Below are 20,055 nucleotides of genomic sequence, written 5' to 3' on the forward strand. Positions count from 1 at the left end.
AGTAACTTTAGAGATTTTTCTGTGTGTGTGTTCTCTATCTTGGCTGCAAATTTTTCTCAAGTACTGATGTGTGGAAAGCGTGTACATTTCATCACCAGCATGGGGCCTCAGTAGAAGTTTTTACCAGTGTTGTCCAGGAGAGTTTCTACATTGAGTGACTGAAGGTGGATTTGGTGTCACCCATACTAGGCAGATTTACCAATTAAAAGTTAAATAAATAAATAAATGACAATGTTCTCTATACAAGAATTTTAATTTGGATATAATATTTTGGCCTGAAATGACTATTTACTGTTTGTTTAGAAGTGCCTTTGACACATCAGCTCACATTTTTAAATTGAATTCCATGTTTACTAACTTACGAATGACAACATTTGTTACCTAATTTATGCTTGCTGTTGTTACTAAAATATGTTACACAAGCAAGTAATTTAGGGTCATGGTGCAAGTGCTATTTTTGTAATGTGAGTGTTCACGAAAAGAAAAAGTGTAGTAAGAAAGCTGTAAGATACAAGCTCTCTCTTCAATGTATGTTGTATTTTTTTGTTTTCTTTAAATGGGCTAAACCTAAGATTTGTTTTTCAATACTTGAAATAAAGAGAAATCAAAGATTTCTTTTAAGACTTTAGATTTCTTTTAGAATTGAATTACATTAGGTATTTTTCAGGGTTTTGTGATTCTTTGATAAAATATATTTGGCTTGTAACTTACCTGCAGTGACAGGAGGCCTCTCAGAGGCTGCAGCATCTCTTCTTCTCTCCTGCTCCCAGCACTGCTTGGCATGGTATTGCATGACGTGGGAGAGCTTACACAGCCCTGTTCTAGCTTTTCAAAATTCAGATCAGTGCCAAGGCAGTCTCTGTCTTTTAAACAAATTTAAAGAAAACCAGCCAAAACAAAAATAAAGAGCTTAATTTGGGACTAGGGAGCATATTCTGTTCTGTGGTGAACATTAATCTGATATTTCCACTTCTTTGTTTGCATTTCTTTGTTTTAGGAGCAACAGAAGGTGATGAGCCTCCACATGCTTCATCATCTTTCTCCTCTTCTTCATCTTCTGGGAGCAGACAAAGACCTGAGATTGGATCTTTTCTTAGAAAAAAGAAGACTAGTGATATTTACTTTGTTACACTTGTGTGGGCCATTGTCATTGTCCAGATCTGGCTAAATTTCTGGATTGTGCAGCTGTTGCCAGTGCCTTTTGCAGGTAATAATCCAATTATTAGAAATGCATGTTAAATAATGACTTTGATAGCCTTGGGCTTTCTGTTAAATAAAATAGAAGGAAAGGCTTGTAGGCTTGTATGAATTGTGATTTAAAACTTTTTCAAGGCTTTTTGTTAAGACAAGATATGAATTGTAGCTTCAAATAGGAAGACTGATTTGTACTGTCACCATGTAGTGAACAACTGTGTAAGATTGCTTTGTCTCTTGTAGTTACCTGGAATAATTTAGTGCCATACCTTACATTGTAAAAATACTTCTGATTTAGAGTACTTTTGTTTTTCTTCTTCGTGATGTCTTTGGTTTTGCACCTATAGAGAAAAAATATTTTAGCTGTTATTCAGTAGTGAAGTACAGCTCATGTTAACTTAATTTCCATTAAAAATGGGTTGCTAGGCTCTGTGGACAAGTGACAAGATAAATTTGGTTCTAATTCTAGCTCTAAGGTTAATTAGCTTTGTTGCTTCACATCTACATGCATCTGTTCTCTTATATGTCAAGCAAAAATGGAGTAGTTATGGTAGCTATCTAAAGAGGTGGTTATAAAACTGAATGCCTTTTTTTTTTTTTTAATACTCTTTAAGGGGAGTGAATAGGGAAGGCGGGAACTCTGGGAATATGCATGAGCTACTATGAATCTGAAGGCATTTCCTCCCACCCCCCTATTGTAAACAAAATGAGTTTCCTGATTTGCTTGGATTTTCTTTAAACTTCAGTTAAAACGCTAATTTTCAGCATTTTGAAATCTATGTAACACTTATATGTAACTATTTTACTTTTTAGCAAGTGTGGTGGGTTGGCCCCAGCTAGTGCCCAGGCGCCCTCAAGTCAATCGCTGTTTTTCTGTCTTCTAGTGTGGGCTCATCCATGTGCTGCAGTCCCCTTGGGGAGGTGCCAGCTCAGGTGTCTCCTCATCCCTCGGCCACAGTCTCTTCAATAGGTGTATCTGCTCCGGCATGGGTCCTTCGCGGGCCACGGTCCCTCTGAGTGATGTGCCTGCTGTGCTGTGGAACATTTTTACTCCCCTGGCCTTTTTATTCCCTCTGTTTCTTCTTCCTCTATTCACCTGCTCTCTCTGTGTTCCTTCCTCTTCCCCCTCTCTAGTGTTTTCTGCCCTTTCTTAGGTATATTTTCACAGAGGCACCACACCTATGCCTGATGGGCTCAGCCTTGGCCTGTGGTGGGTCCATTGTGGAGCCACCTGGAACCAGCTGTGTCTGGCACAAGGTAGCCCCTGGTTTCTCCCCATGGAGGCCACCCCAGCGGCCACCCTGCTACCAAAACCTTGCAATTTACATTCAATACACAAAGCCATTATAAACAAAGTCTAGTTGTGCATCTGGAAATTACGGCTGTGGGGCCATGTGTACAGGTTCAAGGAGCTGTGGGCACTGTGAGGCATGGTGATTGAGAGGCATGGTGCAGGGAACAGCTGCACGTTTGGTTGTGGTGCTGTAGCAGCAGCTGAAGGGTAAAGCGATGGTTAGATGTATGAACAGCTGAACGCAGCGTAAGAGCAGAGAGGGGGTTCATCTTTGTTTCATTCCAGCGTAGTTCCTACAGAAGAAACTGCCCAGCTTTGGTGTGTGGGCATCCTGGGAAATGGCGATGCCAGGTTGGATGTAGCTCATAAATAAATCATAAAACTGATAAAGGATTAGACAATAAATTTTAGACTTGCTAGAAGCAGAGTTGACATGGCTTAATTTATTGAAAAGTCAAGGAGTGACATAACCGCTGTTCAGAAATACATACTTGGCTGGGACGAAAAATGGATGCGATAGTTTTACAGTTAGGCAGACAACAATGAATGATTTTAAACTTGAGCCAGACAAATCTAAAAAGCGCACGTATAGAACTGAAATGGATGAATACTGCTGCTGCCAGCCATAAGGTCTAAAAAGGCTATCTGAAAAAATAAACTCATGTCAAAATATAAATCAATTTTGAGAATATTTGTGACTTGCCTTAGCAGTGACACGGCCGTTTAAGTGCTTTTTCTTGTGATGTAACTGATTATTACTAGATCACCACAAAAATACAGTGAAGAGGCAATATAATGATGAGGAGAACCACATTTTTAGAACAGTGGATCACATTAAGCATCGGATGGTGAATGATGATAACCTGGATTGTTAGAAGAGAGGTGGTAGTAAAAATAGGAGGGCTTATAAAGGAAGTTTCCTTGCAACTGTTCGAGTTTAAGGAGACTAATAACTAAGCATTTTTGAGATGCTAGGGAGAATGCTTCTATGTTTAGTAAAATAAAATAACCCTTCAAAGCCTTAAATAGAAAGGTGTTAAATTCATCATTGTGTTTACGAATATAAGGAACACGAAGCAGCATTTAGAGTATTAGAAATACCTTGGTACCGTTAACATATTTTTTTTTTTAATGCATTTGTACTTCAGTATAATGGGATGCTCTTTTAAAATTGCTTAATGTAGAGAGGGTGGAAGAATTATAATTGCACCATCAAATGAAAAGGTGAAAAGATTACTTTTGAATTCAAAGGCTAAGCAATAAAGCTGGTTGTAGAACGCTTGTAGCCTTTTGTTCAGTAATGTGAGCCTGGGAATCATGGTATTGTCTCTTTTTAAGCGCTTTCATTCCTTGTTTGCTCTGTTACATCTCTCTTTTTTGCTTCTGTTTTTGTCTGTCTGCAGGTCATTTTCTGCTTCCTGGAAATGTGTGGAATCTCTTAATTATGCAGCCTTTCTCTTTTGCTCAGAACTTTCTAAAAACAGCCCTCCTTCAGCCTTTTCTCTCTTGCCTCTTTTTAATCTAACATAGTTACAGCTGTGTGGCTGTAGCACCTTCTGACATCACCTTTGCAATGAGCGTGCACTCAGTTGTTCTAGAACATACTATTTAAACACTTAATAGCAAAAGGTTAGAATGCCGTTTCAGGTATGTTGTTCACCTTGTAAAATGCAAGCTTGCCTTCTTTTGCTGAGCAGTAGTTTGTGTATTTGCCGTGAGTTGCATTTCATTATACAAAATTTCAACCTGTAATTCAGGTGCTGGCACTTGCACTGTGTTTTCTTCTTTTTTGTATGTTTGCCACGTGATCTTTAGTAGAAAGATTATTTTATTTAAGAGAACAGAGCCCGTATTGGCCACAAGGTGGTGCCAGAGGGCAAGTCAACCAAGTATCGGCAAATCCTTGAACGAGCTCTCTGAACCAGTACTTACACGAGTGGCTTTGCAGGTAACCGGGGCTTGTGGAACTTTGGTAAATGCCCTGTAGCTATTAAAAGTTAAACTTTTCGGCTATGTATGTCATTGTACACATCTCCAAGTAGAAGCATGAGGTGAATTTTTGAGGCTGAAGGAGTTACTGTACTGTTGATGTATAGCGGTAATTAATGGATCTAGTTTGGAGAGTAGTCCTTCATACAAAAAAATCCCAAAACACTTTATTAAAAATATGCTTGAATGTATTGATGGGGAGTTCAGTATCAAATGGTGCTATAAATATGATACAATTGGAGGCGTACAGGGAGCATTTTTGCAGAAAGTGATTTTACTGTGTTAAGTAGATTTTTTTTAACACAGACTGTAGTTTTTGGTCTACGTGTGACATTCGCTGTTACTGAATTCTGGTATAAAAAGGGAGCAACTAGGAGAATGAAGTGACTGTTGATAATAGGTTCACTTTGTTTACCTTTAGAACCACAGTTTTCAGGTTTTGGGGATGGAGCATAGTTTTGTTCAGAGGTTTGTGTGTAAGTAGTTCATGCCAGGACTGGGTTATGAGACCTTCTGGTCTGTTACTGCTACGTAAAAGTGTCTTTGTGACTGATACTTTTGCAACAGTACTCCATTTAAACCAGTTGTAATACAAATATTTGTTTATAATGTGATTTAATTAAGTCTTCTGTTAGTAAATTTGCTAGTGGCTTTGGAAGATTACTTGCTTTTCTTATTTTCAGTGATGAGAAGATAGATAATTGGTGTAACATTATGTTGAATAAAAAAAGAATATGGCAAGTAGTTCATGGCTGTTAAAGTTAGAGTCCAAAGAAAGTTTCATCTGTGTCATGTGGGTTTACTTTTACGTTCCTGATTGTGATGATTCACAAGTTTTGCGTGTGTACTCGGTAAGTCAGGGAGAGCAGTGCCATCACAGAACTGGAACAATAAGCCTTATGCAAGAAGTCTCTGGGCCTTATTTCATGGCAAGTAAATGGACATGAGCTTTTATTTCTGTAACTGTAATGCTGGATGTTTCTAGGGTTACTGAGAAGCTCTATTTTACAGTGGAAATAGGTTAAGACTGTTGGAGAAAAGCTGCTTGTGGTAGCAAAATTCTTCTTTTGGGGAAGAAGACTTGTAACTATTGTCTGGTTTTGAGGAGTGTTATGAATTTTTCTGAAACTTTGTGCGATTGTTTTCAACTCAGGATAATACACTGATCTCAAAACAATGTTTTTGATGTTTAAAAGCAAAATTAATCAGCAGTTGTGTTTCAGTTGTAGGTTTATGTGATCTGTGAAATTGCATGTGATCTGTTAGTTCTTAAAGGAAAGATAAGAGCTTGAACAGTATAGAAGGCCTAAAATTTAGGAATTGAAGCTGAAAATTTTATTTTATGCATAACATACTGTTAAGTTCTGAATGTGGTATTTTATGTGTAGTCGTGTGGCGTGGTGTATGTGTGAAGATGTTATAAATCCACTTTACTGGAATTGTGGAATGGCACCTGCTAATGCCAGGCCTTGCTCAAGTCTGTTAGCTGTGTGTTTGGGTAGTGCGGAGGCACCTTTCTTCTGCTGCCATCTAAATGCCCTGTGGATAAGCACAGCTGTAAAGTGAGTGAGGAGATTTGGAATTTTCAAGTGATTTTAGTACTAAAATGATGTCTAATGGGAAATAAAACTCAAGAATATTTTTTGTTCTTTTTCATAGGTCTTTCAGAATGGAATAGTTGCATAGTCTTGTGGAGCTCCTCTGAAATCTCTCATAATTAATTCCCTTCTTGTGGTTACAGTTTGGGCACTTAAAAAACTTGTGGCTCATTTTGGAGTTTTGAACTTCATGGCAAACCGTTGCAACAGTTGGTGGCAGCTTGTTGAAAATTTTGTGAAGGAACGTCAGGAAGCTCTTGCTCCACGGCCCATCAGAGGGCTTGGAAGAGTCATGCTAAAGCTTGACAGTAAGGTATTTCTACTTTTTTCCTTAAGCAACCTGAAAGTTTTTTATTCTCTGTTCACTGTATGCTGAGACGCTTTAATTCTAAAATAAATGTCTGTCACTAATGGACCTGTCTCTCATGTAAGACTATATCTGTTTTATGGCGTATTTTAAACCATGTCTCTTCTGTCACTATTCACACTTAAGTACACGTTCAAACTTCGTTAAATGATTACATACAAAGCTTGACAGAAGTTGATTTTTAAATTTCGAGTTAGCTTTAGAAGATTCCTTATCTGAGTAAAGCAAACTTTTCATGGTTTACCATGATCGCAGAGATTTTGAAGTTAAACAATGAGCTTTAATCTGAAGGATGAGACATTCCGACTTCTGTTGTGAAAACTTAATGTAAAAAGTAACCCATTTTATTCTGTAAGTAGGGCCTGAGCTAGTTTGAACGCATTTATTTATATTGTGTAGAAGTACAGTTGCTGAACACAGTGGAGTGATGGTACAGAAGGGAGGCTCCCTTCTGTAAGAGAAGAAATAATGTGGCATAAGGTACCTGGGAAGTGCCATAGAATGAGGCTTCTGTGCTCCCCTCCCTTCTCCACTCAAAATGCACCCACATTTGCATTGCAAATGGTGGAGTTGGAAAGCTCCACAAAGTTATGAAGGCTCCTCCATTCAGAATTGTAAGTTTTGACTTAAACTGATAAGATTTTGTTTGTAATACCAATGCCAGTGTGTAAAAATGTGCTTTCTGTAACTGTTGTTGAAGTATTCTCTGATTTAGAAAAAGCTGTTACTTCAGAGTTTGTAGAACTGAAGAGCTGAACCTTGTAAGTACATTTGTCAGAGCATCTGTACTTTGGCAGAACTGTCTGCAGTTCATAGCTCTGAATTCCTGCAGGAAAAGGAAGAGCTGAAGCCCAGATCTAATGCGTAGATGGATTCAAAAGGTCAACAAAAGCATTAAAATGGCTGTAGGAAATAAGTAAGTATTTCAGAGTTCATTGGGGAAGTATTTGAAAGAGGAAAAGCCTTTCAGAATACAGCTATGAATGAGATAAAGGGTTTTTTTTCAAAGGTAGTGGAAAGTATTAGCACGTGAGGATCAAAGCTTACCTTATACAAAGCCTTTCATTAAAAGCTTTTGTAAGAAGACTCTCCAGACATAATATTGTATGTGTTACATTTCATGAGTTGTCATGTTTAGTATCCTTGTATGGCATAACTATATGATACAGTGTCCTTCTTAATTCCACTAAGTCTTTTTTCCTTAAAGAAGGTAGGGCTTTTGTTGTAATGTGCAGCAGAACTTCCTGCTTTTTGGCTTACATGTATCTGAGGTCAGTTTATATTGGTGGTGTTCTTGTCTAAGCAGAAGAACAGTGTTGGCAAAACTCATTTCTCCATCTCCTCCCCCACCCCCATTTTTTAGATGACAGTCATATTCTTCTGAGTCTGTGCTCTGTATATTAAAGAAATTCTTGCTCTTCTAGCCATTACAAGAAGGACATTTGATACTCTGCATGATTCTCTTGTCCTTGTTTGTGCCTGTTCTAATTACAGTTCACCTGGCTTTATCATGGGTGACTGGAATTATATGTGGTCTTCCAATGTTTGTCACACTAATGCTTTCGTATCTTTTAAATTCTAGGGTATGCTTATTCCGTGTGTTCTAGAATCATGAATGCATCTTATCTCTGAGAATTTGGGAAGAAATGCCATAGATTATTGGCAGTTGTGATTTTTTTTTTTGTGGTGACAGGGAAAGGAGAGGAATGAAAATTACATCCTTGTAATTTTTTTTTAGGAAGGATGGAAGAGCTGTATTTAAGAGCTGTATGATTACCAAACATTTTGGCTTCAGTAGGCACTGTTGAAGAGCAAGTAAAAATATGCAAACACAAAATAGAAATTCATGGAGTATATTGTTACAGCTTACCTTTTTTGTGTGTGTGAGAAACCAAGAATGAGAGATCATTTCCTTTGCAATTAGATGTTTAATTTTTTAGTATTATCTGTAACTTTCTTTTCCTGGGAGCTGTAGCTGCCTAGTGATTTTTTTGGTTTTGCTTTCTGTATATGGAGTTAATTGCAGGCTGAATCTCAGCATCAGAATTCTTGGGGCTCTTGTCAATGGCTTCTTGTACTTAGCTGAGGTCTGTTTCACATAAATATCTAGTGGTACTACTTGGTCTTTCTAAAGTGGTATGCCTGATTAGGAAATAATTCCAGTTTTGAGTAAAAGGCAGTGAGGATGAGGAAGGCGTCTTAGAGTGGCATGTTGTCTTCTCCCAGATGAAGTGCAGGAGGCTAGTGTAGATGGTCTGGAAAAGGACCCATTATGAGAAATTATGGGAGAGTACTGCTTACGCATGCCAATCTCTGAGCTTTACTGATTATGTCTGTTTCTTAAATAAAAGTAAGAAAAGAACTGCTCTGCTTCTTTCCCACTGCTTGTCGACCTCTGGTTTCCTCTTGGAAATGCACACAGATTTGAACTGAAGAGAAGCTCTGGTCCAGAGGAAAGAAAGTAGGGCATTGCTTTTCATTTTCTTTATAAATACTAGGTCAAACTGTGCCTGTATGTGCAGGCCTGCTCTAAATATGGACTATGGAAATAAGATGTCCTTACTGTATTCCTTAGTCCTTGGTTGTGCATTGCCCTGTGGAGCCATCAGATGCAGCAGTTCAGGTGTGAGAGACTTCTTGGAGGAAAGATTAGGAGGTTTTCATCAAGTCATCTTAAAACTTAGTAGATAGGATATCATACATGTTTTTATCAAGTCAGGAACTAATAACTTTTTTTTTTGTTTAAAAGACAACTGTTGTCTTTAATATTGAGACTGTAGTTTTGTTTTTTATTGGAATTTGCGAGGGAGTTGAGCAGTATAGGCTGTTGCTCAACTGCATGCACTAGACTTATTAATTAGAATGTACTAGTATTTTGCCTGCATGCTTTCTGGTAGACTTCAGTGAGTCATGTAGTTGTTACGCTTTTTCTAGGTATAGCATACTGGAATTTTTTTATATGGAGGACAGTAATAAAGTGTTTGGACTTTTGGTAAAGTCAAGGTTTCATTCTTCTGGTACCAAATTTAGCAAGTGGTTAAACCAAGCACAGAAAACGAGCAGAATCTCTACTAGTGCATGTATTATTTTAGGAAATACTTCCTAAGATGTGTAAGATCTTATATAAATAGTTTTCCAATAAAATAATGCAAAAGTGACTGTGGGCTTAGTTTTTTTGGATAACTTGAAGATTAAAATTAAGCTGTAGCCTATTTTCAGATGTGTTTGTTTACATTTATAGAACTACTTAACATTGGTGTTGGTAAGATAATAGGCAGGTAAACTCTCCCAGATAGCATCTTAAATGTTAATAAAAAATTGCTGGTTTTTTGACGTATAATGTTATTTCCTAGTTACTGTATTTATGATCCAATGCCAGAAGGCTGAAATAACAGAAAAATACCAAAGACTTCCTTTCACATTCTGCTAAAATCTCAGGCTAAGAATAGAGCTCTAGTTTCTATTGCATTGGACTTACAAAGTGGAGAGGTAAGAGCCATGAGATCTCTGTTCCAAAACAAACCTAAACCCCTGTAGTGGGTTTTAATGTGCAGAAGTGAAGTTAGAGGCAAAAGTGTGTTGTTGAATCAGTAAACAACTTCACCTTTTTTGACTGATAAATTATCCCATAGGTGAAGAGGTGAAATAGAAACAAATTTTATAGTGTCAGTTGGAGGCTTTCGGAACTTTGCCGTCTTTACATTACTGTGATTCTTTCCACGAGTAGTAAAAGCGGATGCTTTGTGACGTATTTTATTTTCACGTTTCCTGATGTTCATGTTTCTTCGTAAACCTGTTTCTTGTTTCTGATTCAACTTAATTAACAGTCTGAGATTTATTTTTTTTTTTATTTGAATTGTTCTTAGATGTTTTCATTGAACTATTATTTTCTGGCAACTGGTGAAAACACTAGATTTACTTGAGCATTCAGTGATGATGTTTTCCGGGAGAAGCAGACTTCACTTACTTGATTTAATCTCTTAACACAGAGGAATAACATTGAAGCTTTTGACTGTTGTGATTATGCTGCTAACTGATTACTAATGGCTAGAATTAAGAGTATAGTCCTACATCAGCTAGGTCCTAAAATGGGTGTACTTGAGCAGCATGGGTGAGAATTAGCAAGGAAAAATAACTGTAGCACAAAAAGAGAAATTGACAGTTGAGAAGTGGAGAGCCTTCTGCACAAACAATAAAATTATATGAAATCTGTACATTTATTTGATCAACAATTTGCTGTTGTGTGTATATCAGATTTAATTAATTATATTTGATATTGTGCCATTGAATATCAATGTTGTAATATGAATGTGGTACTAAAAACCATACAAAATTTGTTTAACAGTAGTTGACATGATAGGAATGTTTTGAAATACATAGGAAACTGCCTGAATGGGACTATTAGTGCAATAAACAAGTATCTCATGTTAAGTTTTCATGTTTCAGTAAAGTGCCCTTCTCAGAGTACTTCTACAAATCCTGCTCTGAAATGTTAGCTCTTGGTATAATTAAAGTGGAATTGCCCAGATCATGCTGATAGCTCTGTTAATATGATTAAAATTGTTCTTATTTGTTACATCCCTCTTTGTTTCAAAAAGTGCATGTTAATAGTAAAATCTAGATTCTTGCATTAGAAGTTGTGATCTTTTCTTCCTATTGCAATTTACCTTTGTGTCTGGAACAAATTCATTTTCATTCTGTGGATGACTTTGCCTGCCTCTCATTGTTGGTTGGTTTTTTTTTTTTCCCCTATTACTGCATTTTCCAATAATTTTCCACTGTGTTCTTGTCTTTTTTTCCCTTTTCTTCCCTCTCCCCCTGCCACTGACAAGCTGTGGCACTGGCTTAATAAGAAGGTAAATAAACAGAAAAATTGTGATTCCAACTAATGGATTCTGTGGTTTTGGGGAGCGGTGGGGTTTTTTTGGTGTGCTGCTTTTTTTTTTTTTTTTTCAGCATGAACACTCCTTAACATGCCTTGCTTAATTTTTTTTTCTCTCCCAAGTGTTTCTTTTCCAGCTCTTGATATAAGCTACTGAAGGTCATAAATAATGCCTGATCTCTTGTCTTCTACCGAAATGAATGCACATAGTTAAATGTTTTGTACAGCAGGATATTGGATTAGCCTTTCAAGTGGTAGTTTCATTTAGCGACACTTCCATTTAACAACAGTTGATTTCTACCTGGTCTCCACTTGTATGCATAACAAACCCAGTTTTTTCCCAGACTAGAGAGCTGTTCTCTGCTCAGAGAAAACATCAGTTAACTACATTAACATGGGAGTGGTGAGGGTGAAGCACAGTTGTGAAACTATGAATGTAAGTGCTTGCAAATAGTGCATTGACTGGCTTCAGTCGGTGCTGTGAATCTTTTGCTTCTGAAGTGTCAAACTGGCCTGTGTACTTTGTGGTATTTAGTGTAGCAGGAGTGAAATGAGAATATGTGTGGTCTCAGAGCTGCTGAACCTAATGACAGTCTTCAGGGAAGAAAAAATAATTATAAAAGCAGTTGGTATAGCTAAAACGTGGTGGTTTTTTTTCTTCTTTTGTGTAGCTTTTAAAAGCATGTGATATCTTTTATAAGACATGTACTCAGTTCCCATGGTTCATCCTAGTCAACTAGAGCTAACTATTGTTCTTTGGGGGATTGTCATCCCAAGAGAAGTTAAAACTGATTCAGTCCATGTTTGGCCTCATGTGCAACTGAAATCTGGACATCATCTCAATGCAGTGATACCTCTCTGGGACTTGGGCAGTGTCATTGCTTCAAACAAGTGCAGAGCTGGAGAGGGATGTCTGAAGTGTATGTATATGTGCAGGACCTCAGAATTTTAAAGGTGAAAATCTTACATGTGATAAAATACATGAAAACTAAGTAGCTAAATGAGAGACAATCAGATACCATATTTGCAAATAGGTTATGCTTCCAGCAGTAACTTTTATCCTCACTTACCACTTCAGTATTAGTGGGAGAGTCAGGGTGGTTACTGTGGTTTTATAAACAACAACTCATCCTTTCCATTTGGTAGCTAGCACAATAGAAACCATAGATCTTGTTTGACTTGCATGTTGTGAAAGACACCTGAAATCCTGTAGTTAGAAACAAGTGGAACAGAGTAGAGCATGGAGGCACTGGCACAACTCTGCAAAAGGTTCTTGAAAACAATGAAATGGGGCTGCAGAGCTGTGGGTGTAAGATGGGGAATAACGCTGGACACCTGTGGTGTCCAGGCTGAGCAGCTATAATGAATTTAGAAAGTCTGATCTTCAGTATTTAATCAGTGAACTCAGGGTTATATGATGGGGGGGCTCTCTGTTTCTGAACAAGAGGGTAGAGTTGCTTCCTTCATGATTCAGCTGTAACTGTACACTAAGAGGGCAATTTTAAACGTTCTTTTGCCCTTGAATATAGTTTGGTTGATTTTAAATTACATTTTTATTTTCTGACTTTGAAATGTTTGTGTTACGTGAGTGACTTACAATTAGTAAATATGTACAACCATAACCCTTCATAATTTTTTTTTAATTGGGTATTGGTTTGTTAGCACAGTTTGGATGAAGAGCTGAGTTCAGTGAGCCGCAGGTGAAAGTTTAGGCTCAGCTACTCCTTTTTCTGGCTCTGAGTTTGTCATTTGCTTGTTTGAAAATTCATGTATGTAGGTCGATTTTTTTTTTTTTTTTTTTTTCCCTTAATATTGATAGGTTGCAAAAATACTTTCTCTGTGATTGATTTGAACTCTGTAAGTCTAGATTTTATTTTTAGTATAGAGATTTGCATTATTGGGCAAAACTTATGGATATAGTTTCTTAACAGAGTTTTTTTAGATCCTAGGAGCTATTTTTGAAAACTACTGTTTAGCTTTACAGTGTCATAGGAGATCCTGAAAGTCCCGTAGTGTGAGCAAGTAGTAATAATATTATAATCCAGATGGGAAGGGGAAGGAAACAAAAAGAAGGCAAAAAAATACTGTGCAAACTGTATCAGGTTCTTGGAGTTTTGTTTTGTTGATTTGTGGTGATTTTTCTAAAAATAATTACGTTTGGAAAAAAAAATCATACTCTACAAGAGGCAAAGAAAGTAGGAGTTTTGTAATACAGAACACTGGATGCAGTTAAAAGGTTGATTTCTTTGCACCTTTCTCCTTTTTGTCTGTCTTTGAAGGGAAGTACTTGGTGGATTATCAGATATTTATCTTTGTGTTCTCCCAAGAAACTAAAAATATGCCATCTAGAGGCGGCATAGTTTGAAATGATGGTTGGTTATGGCTGATAGTGATAAACTTTTTTCATTTTTGGGTTGGTTTGTTGTTGTTTTTTCTGTTCTAAGAGCTTCTGTCAAGGAGCTGCTTGCAAGTCTCTGGTTTTTGTTGGGTTTTTGTTGTTGTTTTGGGGTTTGGTAGTTTACCTGTGAAGTTTTTGGTGGTTTGGTGTTTGGTTTTTTTGGCAAACAATAGTATATAATTACTTAGTTTAACACTGTATATGTAGCCTAAAGAATAGAATAAGTTTGGTTGAACTAGCATGACTTGTTCTTTATAACATTGTCTATGGCAGGAGTCCTTAGAAAGAGTTGCTGAATTCTGCTGTTGCTATTGGAGGAACAGTGGTTGTGAGTAGGCTTGAGACCTCATATAGACCATTCTGTAGCTTTTCTAACTTAACTATTCATCTGACTCATTTTAACGTAACCCTGAGATGTGTCCTGATTGCAGGTTTCCCCTTATTCTCAATCAGATGGTATTAATAAGATGATATCCTCAAATATTAACTGAACTAAAAGGAGATATCAAGTCTAAGAAATGTCTTGGAAAAAAATCCTGATAGACAGTGAAGTTGTTTAAAGAAAAAAAAATAGTCCTTTTTGGTAATTTCATGTAGATTTAATTGAAAATGAAGTAGATGTCCAGGTATGCTTCACTGTGTGGGTAAAGCAGTAAATAAAACATAGCAGAAAAACTAGTATTCTGATGGCTATGCAGTGTGAAGCATGAAAATATGAATTCATAGATGATGTATCATTCTGCGTAACATGGAGAACCTGACTAGATAGTAGGTTTCTAGATTGTTAAGCGTGAACTATAGTTCTCTTACAGTTCAGTGTAATACAGTTTGTATCATCATCCAAAGTTGAAAGCAGAGAGTACTTGCAAATTATTGAGAAGCATTTGAACAGAATGCAACTTACCTTAAAAACTTTTTTACAGTGAGATAAATTAAAAAAAAAATAAAGCTGATACCTTCGCCTTCAAAACTTTGGCAATTGAGGATATTTTTTTGGTGGACAGTATTACAAATCAGTAACATTTCAGTTTGGTTTCAGAAGTGTGACCTTCTGTAGCTTAGGAGCCTGGCTTTCCTTTTACCTTTGTGTAATTTTGGATGTTGTGACAGCATTGGCTTCCTGCTGTTGACTAACCATTAGATTAGAAGCTTGGAACTGAATTTCATGATCCCTGGCTAATGACTAGTGTTTAGTTAGTACATGTTTGTCTTTGTGTGCATGCCCATGGTTTACAGGAAGGATGTAAAGGGAGGTCTGACAGGGTTGGGGGTAAGAACAAAGTCTGGACCTGATGCAGTGGTAAGTACGAGCACACAGGGATTTAACAGTCTAGCTTACCTGCAGCAGCATAGCACCTCTGCATTATTTAGCGTGAGTGCGCAAAGGTGAGTGCTTCTTAAGGAAGTATTGTGGGTGAATGTAGAGGAGGGATGGGAGGTTTAATAGAAAGCAAATTAAAGGCAAAGGAGTAAATATATCCCTAAATGAGTGTTGGGCATCTGCTTTTGCTTCTACAATACTCAATCCAATTCAGTCTTCTCCTGTGATGTCTGTACCAGTTGTATATCTTGAATTTCCTTAAGACTATGGTGAGACATGTAATTGCAGTACCTGTAGGCATATCAGAGCTGGCTTTCATCTAGCTTGCTTGGGCTGCCTGCCCAAGTAAATAAACACAGGGTGGGCTTGCATGGCTGAGGCTGCTGCCTGTACTGTACATCAGTGCTACCATTACTAACTAGATTAAAGGTAGTTTAGGCTTTACATGTGCTGCAGCTGCACTTCAGTGGCTGTGTAGGTGTACTCCAACCCACAGTAAAGAGTGTCAAGGAAAGATCAGCTGTTTGTCACGTTCCAGTTCAGAGAGAGTCCTCCACTATTTGCTACCATGGTGAAACATCTAAAGCTTCCAGCTTCAGCTGTACTGAGATTTTATCTATTGGTTACCACTTACACAATCATTGAGGCTAGTGTTTTTTGAAATCTCTTCACAGTACCTCCAATTTCTTGGATTCAGTGAGTCTGATTAAGGTACTATGTGTAAGACTAGCCAGTGGATTTCTTTCATCTCTAACTTAGAAAGTAAACAGCAAATAGTTTGAACCTAGTTAATTAAGAAATAACAAGGGCAGCTTTAATTTTCAATAGCCTCATTTTGAAGCCCATGCTAGAAAATTTCCACCCCCTGGCTGTCAGTTTTTCAGTGATACTTTTGTGTTCTGTCTTTTAAAACAGGGAATTTTTTTCTATCACATAATCCATAGATGTATTCGCTTGGAAGGGCACAGCAAATTCTGTTTTCGGTCTAATTTCCAAAGAGGTAGCAGCCCTATGTAGGGTCTACTAGAGTTTTTCAGAAAGCGTACAGGACTGCTGCAGGAAGGTACCTTCCCTCTAGCACTGGCGAGGCAATATCTGATGGCTGAATTATTACAGTAATGCTGAAAAATGTTAAAAAATATCTAACCCAGAAGATTTTGCAGTTTTCTTCAGGTTCTCGGAATTCATTTCTGCAGGTCATAATATAGTGCAGATTTTGTTACAAAAAATTGCTGGCTCAACACCTTGTTTCTTGTAAAAGGATTTTGCTTTTTTTCCATTTTTTTCTTTATAATTTTAAACAACAGTTCTCAGATGCTGAATATAATCCTTGTGTTAATTTAGGTAACGTGAAGTTTAAAAATAATTGCTTCATGCACTTAACTGTTCAGATTCTTCAGGATGAGCATAAAAAAAATAAAAATCCTTACTTTTGGTTCAGATAGGAGGTGTTACTTCCATGTTAACCAATTCAGTCATCACAGAGCAGTCTGTGGGAGTGAGTTGTTCCAGGGCCCTCTTCATGTGTAGGGATGGGATAAATAATGAAGAAAGAACTAATGTAAACCGTCAGCAAGCATATTAGTAGTTCTGTAAAATCTTTTAACTGAGAAGTTACCAGCTTAATTGCTGAATATATACCTTGTTACTCACTTGGAAATACTTTCATCTACTGTACATTGGCTTTGACCTCAGTCCTCTTAAAGCAAAAGTTTTACAGCTGCCCTGCTGCTGCTGCTTTTTCCTGCAGTAGTGCTAAATGGAGTAGAAATAGCCTTTGTATTTGAACCATAGAAGCTAGGAAAATTTATTTGGTCATACTTGCATGGGCTTTCACAGCTTTTTATGTAAACAGTCAGTTTTGTGTATGAGATGAAGCTCAGCTTGCTGTGTTCTAGAGCACTGCATAGTCATGTTGCAGAGCAGTTTTATTGTTTTAAATGGTGTTATCAGAATTTCTCTCATCTTAAGTGCTGTCACTCTTTGTGGACATGTATAGAATGGGTCTTTCCATAAACTGACAGAGGAACGTACACACCTCTTTCCTCTATCAGTAGGTTTAGCTGATGCATGTGTAATACTGAGCATCCTTTTGAGATTGAAAGTGGATAGAAATAGTCACTGCTGAATAATTGGCCTGATGTTCAATCATGTAGAAAACCTCCCGTCCCATTTCAGTTCAGAAGGTGACGAACAGCTTTAAAAGTTTGGTTACTTGCAGAAATACCTCATTTGCTGTTTAGATGGCCAGTAGCTGTTCAGGGTTCAAAGTCATGGTTGTGCATTACAGTGTACTTTCATGGCTTCCAAGGCCTGTGCAGATAGTATCTGTAAGTTTCCAAGTTGCTGAAGGACAAGAAACAAAGGCAAATTTCTAGGTTCATAGCTGACATGAATGCTAGCTTCTTTAGTTCTAGTACGTAAATGTTGAATTATTGCTTGCTTTGCAAAGAGCTTGCTGTGTCTTGTGGTAATATGTAAGTGGTGTTTGCAAAATCACATGTCATACCATGATCTTAATCATGCTAACATTGCTTGTTAATTGTTCATCTCCAAGCTTGGGCATAAATGCTGTTTGATTAGAGCCTGGTTTTGCACTGTGACTGTAAATAAACAGAACAATACTGTCATGTAACATTGCTTTCATTAAAGGTTGATTTATATGCTACCATTTGTCTTTTTTCTTTTTTTCTGCACAGATGATCGTGTGGTTGGAGAAAATGCTAGATAAAATAATCAGCATTTTCATAATATTTTTGCTAGTGATAGGAACCCTTCTGCTAGCCCTGCTCCTTACTGCAAAGGTACAGTGCACTAAGGAATATAATAACAGAGCTTATTTTAAATGCTGAATGAAAGTTACTGATATTTATGCAAAATTGTGTAGCTTAAAGAATTATCTTAAAAATGTAGCAACTAAAATGTTTTGTAGTTGAACTTGTTACCATTCTAAGACTTCTTATATGTAAAAATCTATGTGATTATGTTTGTCTTTATATGTTTATTTACATATATGACAACACTAATGCATAGGCACTTGGAAAAATGGAGTTTATTCTAGTGAAAGAATTACTAGCTTATATAATACAGGAGCAGATCTGTTTTGCATTCTGTTACACTTTTCTTGTCAACATCAGATCCGCTTAGATTTTTTTTTTTTTTTTACAATTTACCTTGCATCAGAAACATTTGCAAAATGCGTAAGGTGTGTTTATCGATTTGTTTGTGTAATTGCCTGTAATAACCTTATGGTATTCTGTTCCGAGTTTAAATGTGCTGAGATACATGATCAGATGTTCTCTGAAATTGAGTTTTGGTTTGTTAGGATTTTTTTTTGCTCACCAGAAGAGGTCACTGGTGTACTTTTTTGTTTGGTGTTTTTTTTTTTTTTTTTAATAGCGTGTGTTCATACTTTAAAAGAGTCAGCGGAGATTGAATGTTTGACTTGAATACAGCTATGGAACAAAAATCAATGGGTTCTGATGTCAATCTTCCCCCCCCGCCCCCCCCGATGTAGGCTTATATAATGTATAATGTCGAGTACTTAAAATTGAAAACCTTTAAGAGTTGTGCAAACATTCCTGCCTAAAGCTTCCTTATGTTCATAAAAGGAACATTAAGATATTTATAAAAACTATCTTTTATCACTCTTATCAAAGAATTAATTGCTGAGGCACTTTATAGTGTGGTTAGTCATGTTAGAGCTGCGCATTCATTAATTTTTACACTTATTTGATCCATGGCTTAAAGTATATCTGAAACTGTGCTCTGTATTTTAGTACTTTCCCTGACATCACTATTTTTTTTGCCACTGATGAGATAAGCTTTAAATTTCTGTTTGCTATTACTAGTCACAGAGTGTGTGACCAAAATTGTCAGAACAGACTGATGATTATTGTATTGACTGCTTTTTTTGGTTAATGGCACTTCATTCTTCATAATGGGTTGTCTGCATTGGAAGAGTTATTCTTTGAATGTACAAACTGGTCCTCCCCCCACCCCCCCAAAAAAAAAGTAGCCTCTCAATGTTGGAACAGTTCTAGTTTACATTACATAACATTTTCCCTCTCTATATTTAATTTAGGTACATCAAGAGAGTGTTCACATGATTCAAGTCACAAGCAGCTTGATCAATGAGACAGTAGCCAGTCATCCAGAATGGGCAAAGTAAGAATGCTGAAGTTAAGCAAATAGTATAGGGTGGATGAGCAAGCTTCCAGGTGCTCTTATGCATAGCTTTTTAATTTAAAAAAATCCCCTAGGTGAGCGGAAATGGCAGTGACTGTTGCAGGCAGATGTAAAAGCTAAACTCCTAGGCAGCAGTAGGGTTTATGCATTACTCTGGAGGACTGTCAGTGTGGTATCTCATTTGAGGACTCGGACTTTGTTGGAGAAGGACAGCTGTATAAACTTACGTAGTTACAGTTTTGGAGAAAAAACTTGTATAGTGCAGAGAATAAAGAGGTCAATATTCTTTTCCCTTTTAGCTGCAAAAGAAAAGTAATGGCAAAGAGTGCTCTCTTATAGAAAGTTAGGATAGGAGAGCTGAATTACTTTTTCAATGTGGAAAGCTGGCTGCAGAATGCCTTTGAAGGAATAGGAGTTGAAGAAAATGTTTTTGGAGTGAATCAAAGAAGAGTTCAAGGGTGGAAAGAATGGTAGATAGGGAGAGTTTTGTATGAATCAGTTGGGAAGGGCTGTTGCTGTTAAGAGTATAGTGTATGTAGTGGGAAGCTTGTAAGATCTGGTCTATGTAATAATTAAAGCAAGCACTAAGGCAAATATTAAAGGAGAATAAAGATTTTGAGAGAACTGCATACAGAGAAAAACAAGGGCACACTGGTAAGCAAAGAAGTATTTGCACGAACAGCAGAGGGGGAATGGGCAAGACTGAAGAGTGTGATTTTGAAGGGGAAGATGTTAGTTTGCTTTCGTTTTGCTTCAGCTAAACAGACATGGGGTAGAGATGAGTCCAGGTACTTAGTAGCAAAAAGAATCCTCTCCTGGACAAA

At 37.2% G+C, this 20,055-nt stretch overlaps 1 protein-coding gene across 4 annotated transcripts in view; it reads left to right on the plus strand.

Annotated features, from left to right (window-relative positions):
* TMEM245 (transmembrane protein 245) overlaps positions 1–20,055 on the plus strand; it is an 87,168-nt gene that overhangs the window by 17,690 nt on the left and 49,423 nt on the right. For 3 of the 4 annotated variants that reach the window (XM_037379278.1, XM_037379279.1, XM_037379275.1), the window contains exons 5-9: positions 998–1,207; positions 6,219–6,388; positions 11,275–11,298; positions 17,743–17,847; positions 19,128–19,210. In XM_037379278.1, coding sequence (XP_037235175.1) covers positions 998–1,207; positions 6,219–6,388; positions 11,275–11,298; positions 17,743–17,847; positions 19,128–19,210 — 592 coding nt within the window. The remainder of the gene's footprint in view (positions 1–997; positions 1,208–6,218; positions 6,389–11,274; positions 11,299–17,742; positions 17,848–19,127; positions 19,211–20,055) is intronic. The other variant, XM_037379277.1, reaches the window with a different exon arrangement.

Source organism: Falco rusticolus, chromosome 3 (assembly GCF_015220075.1).
Source record: "Falco rusticolus isolate bFalRus1 chromosome 3, bFalRus1.pri, whole genome shotgun sequence".
In the NCBI taxonomy this organism is placed as follows: domain Eukaryota; kingdom Metazoa; phylum Chordata; class Aves; order Falconiformes; family Falconidae; genus Falco; species Falco rusticolus.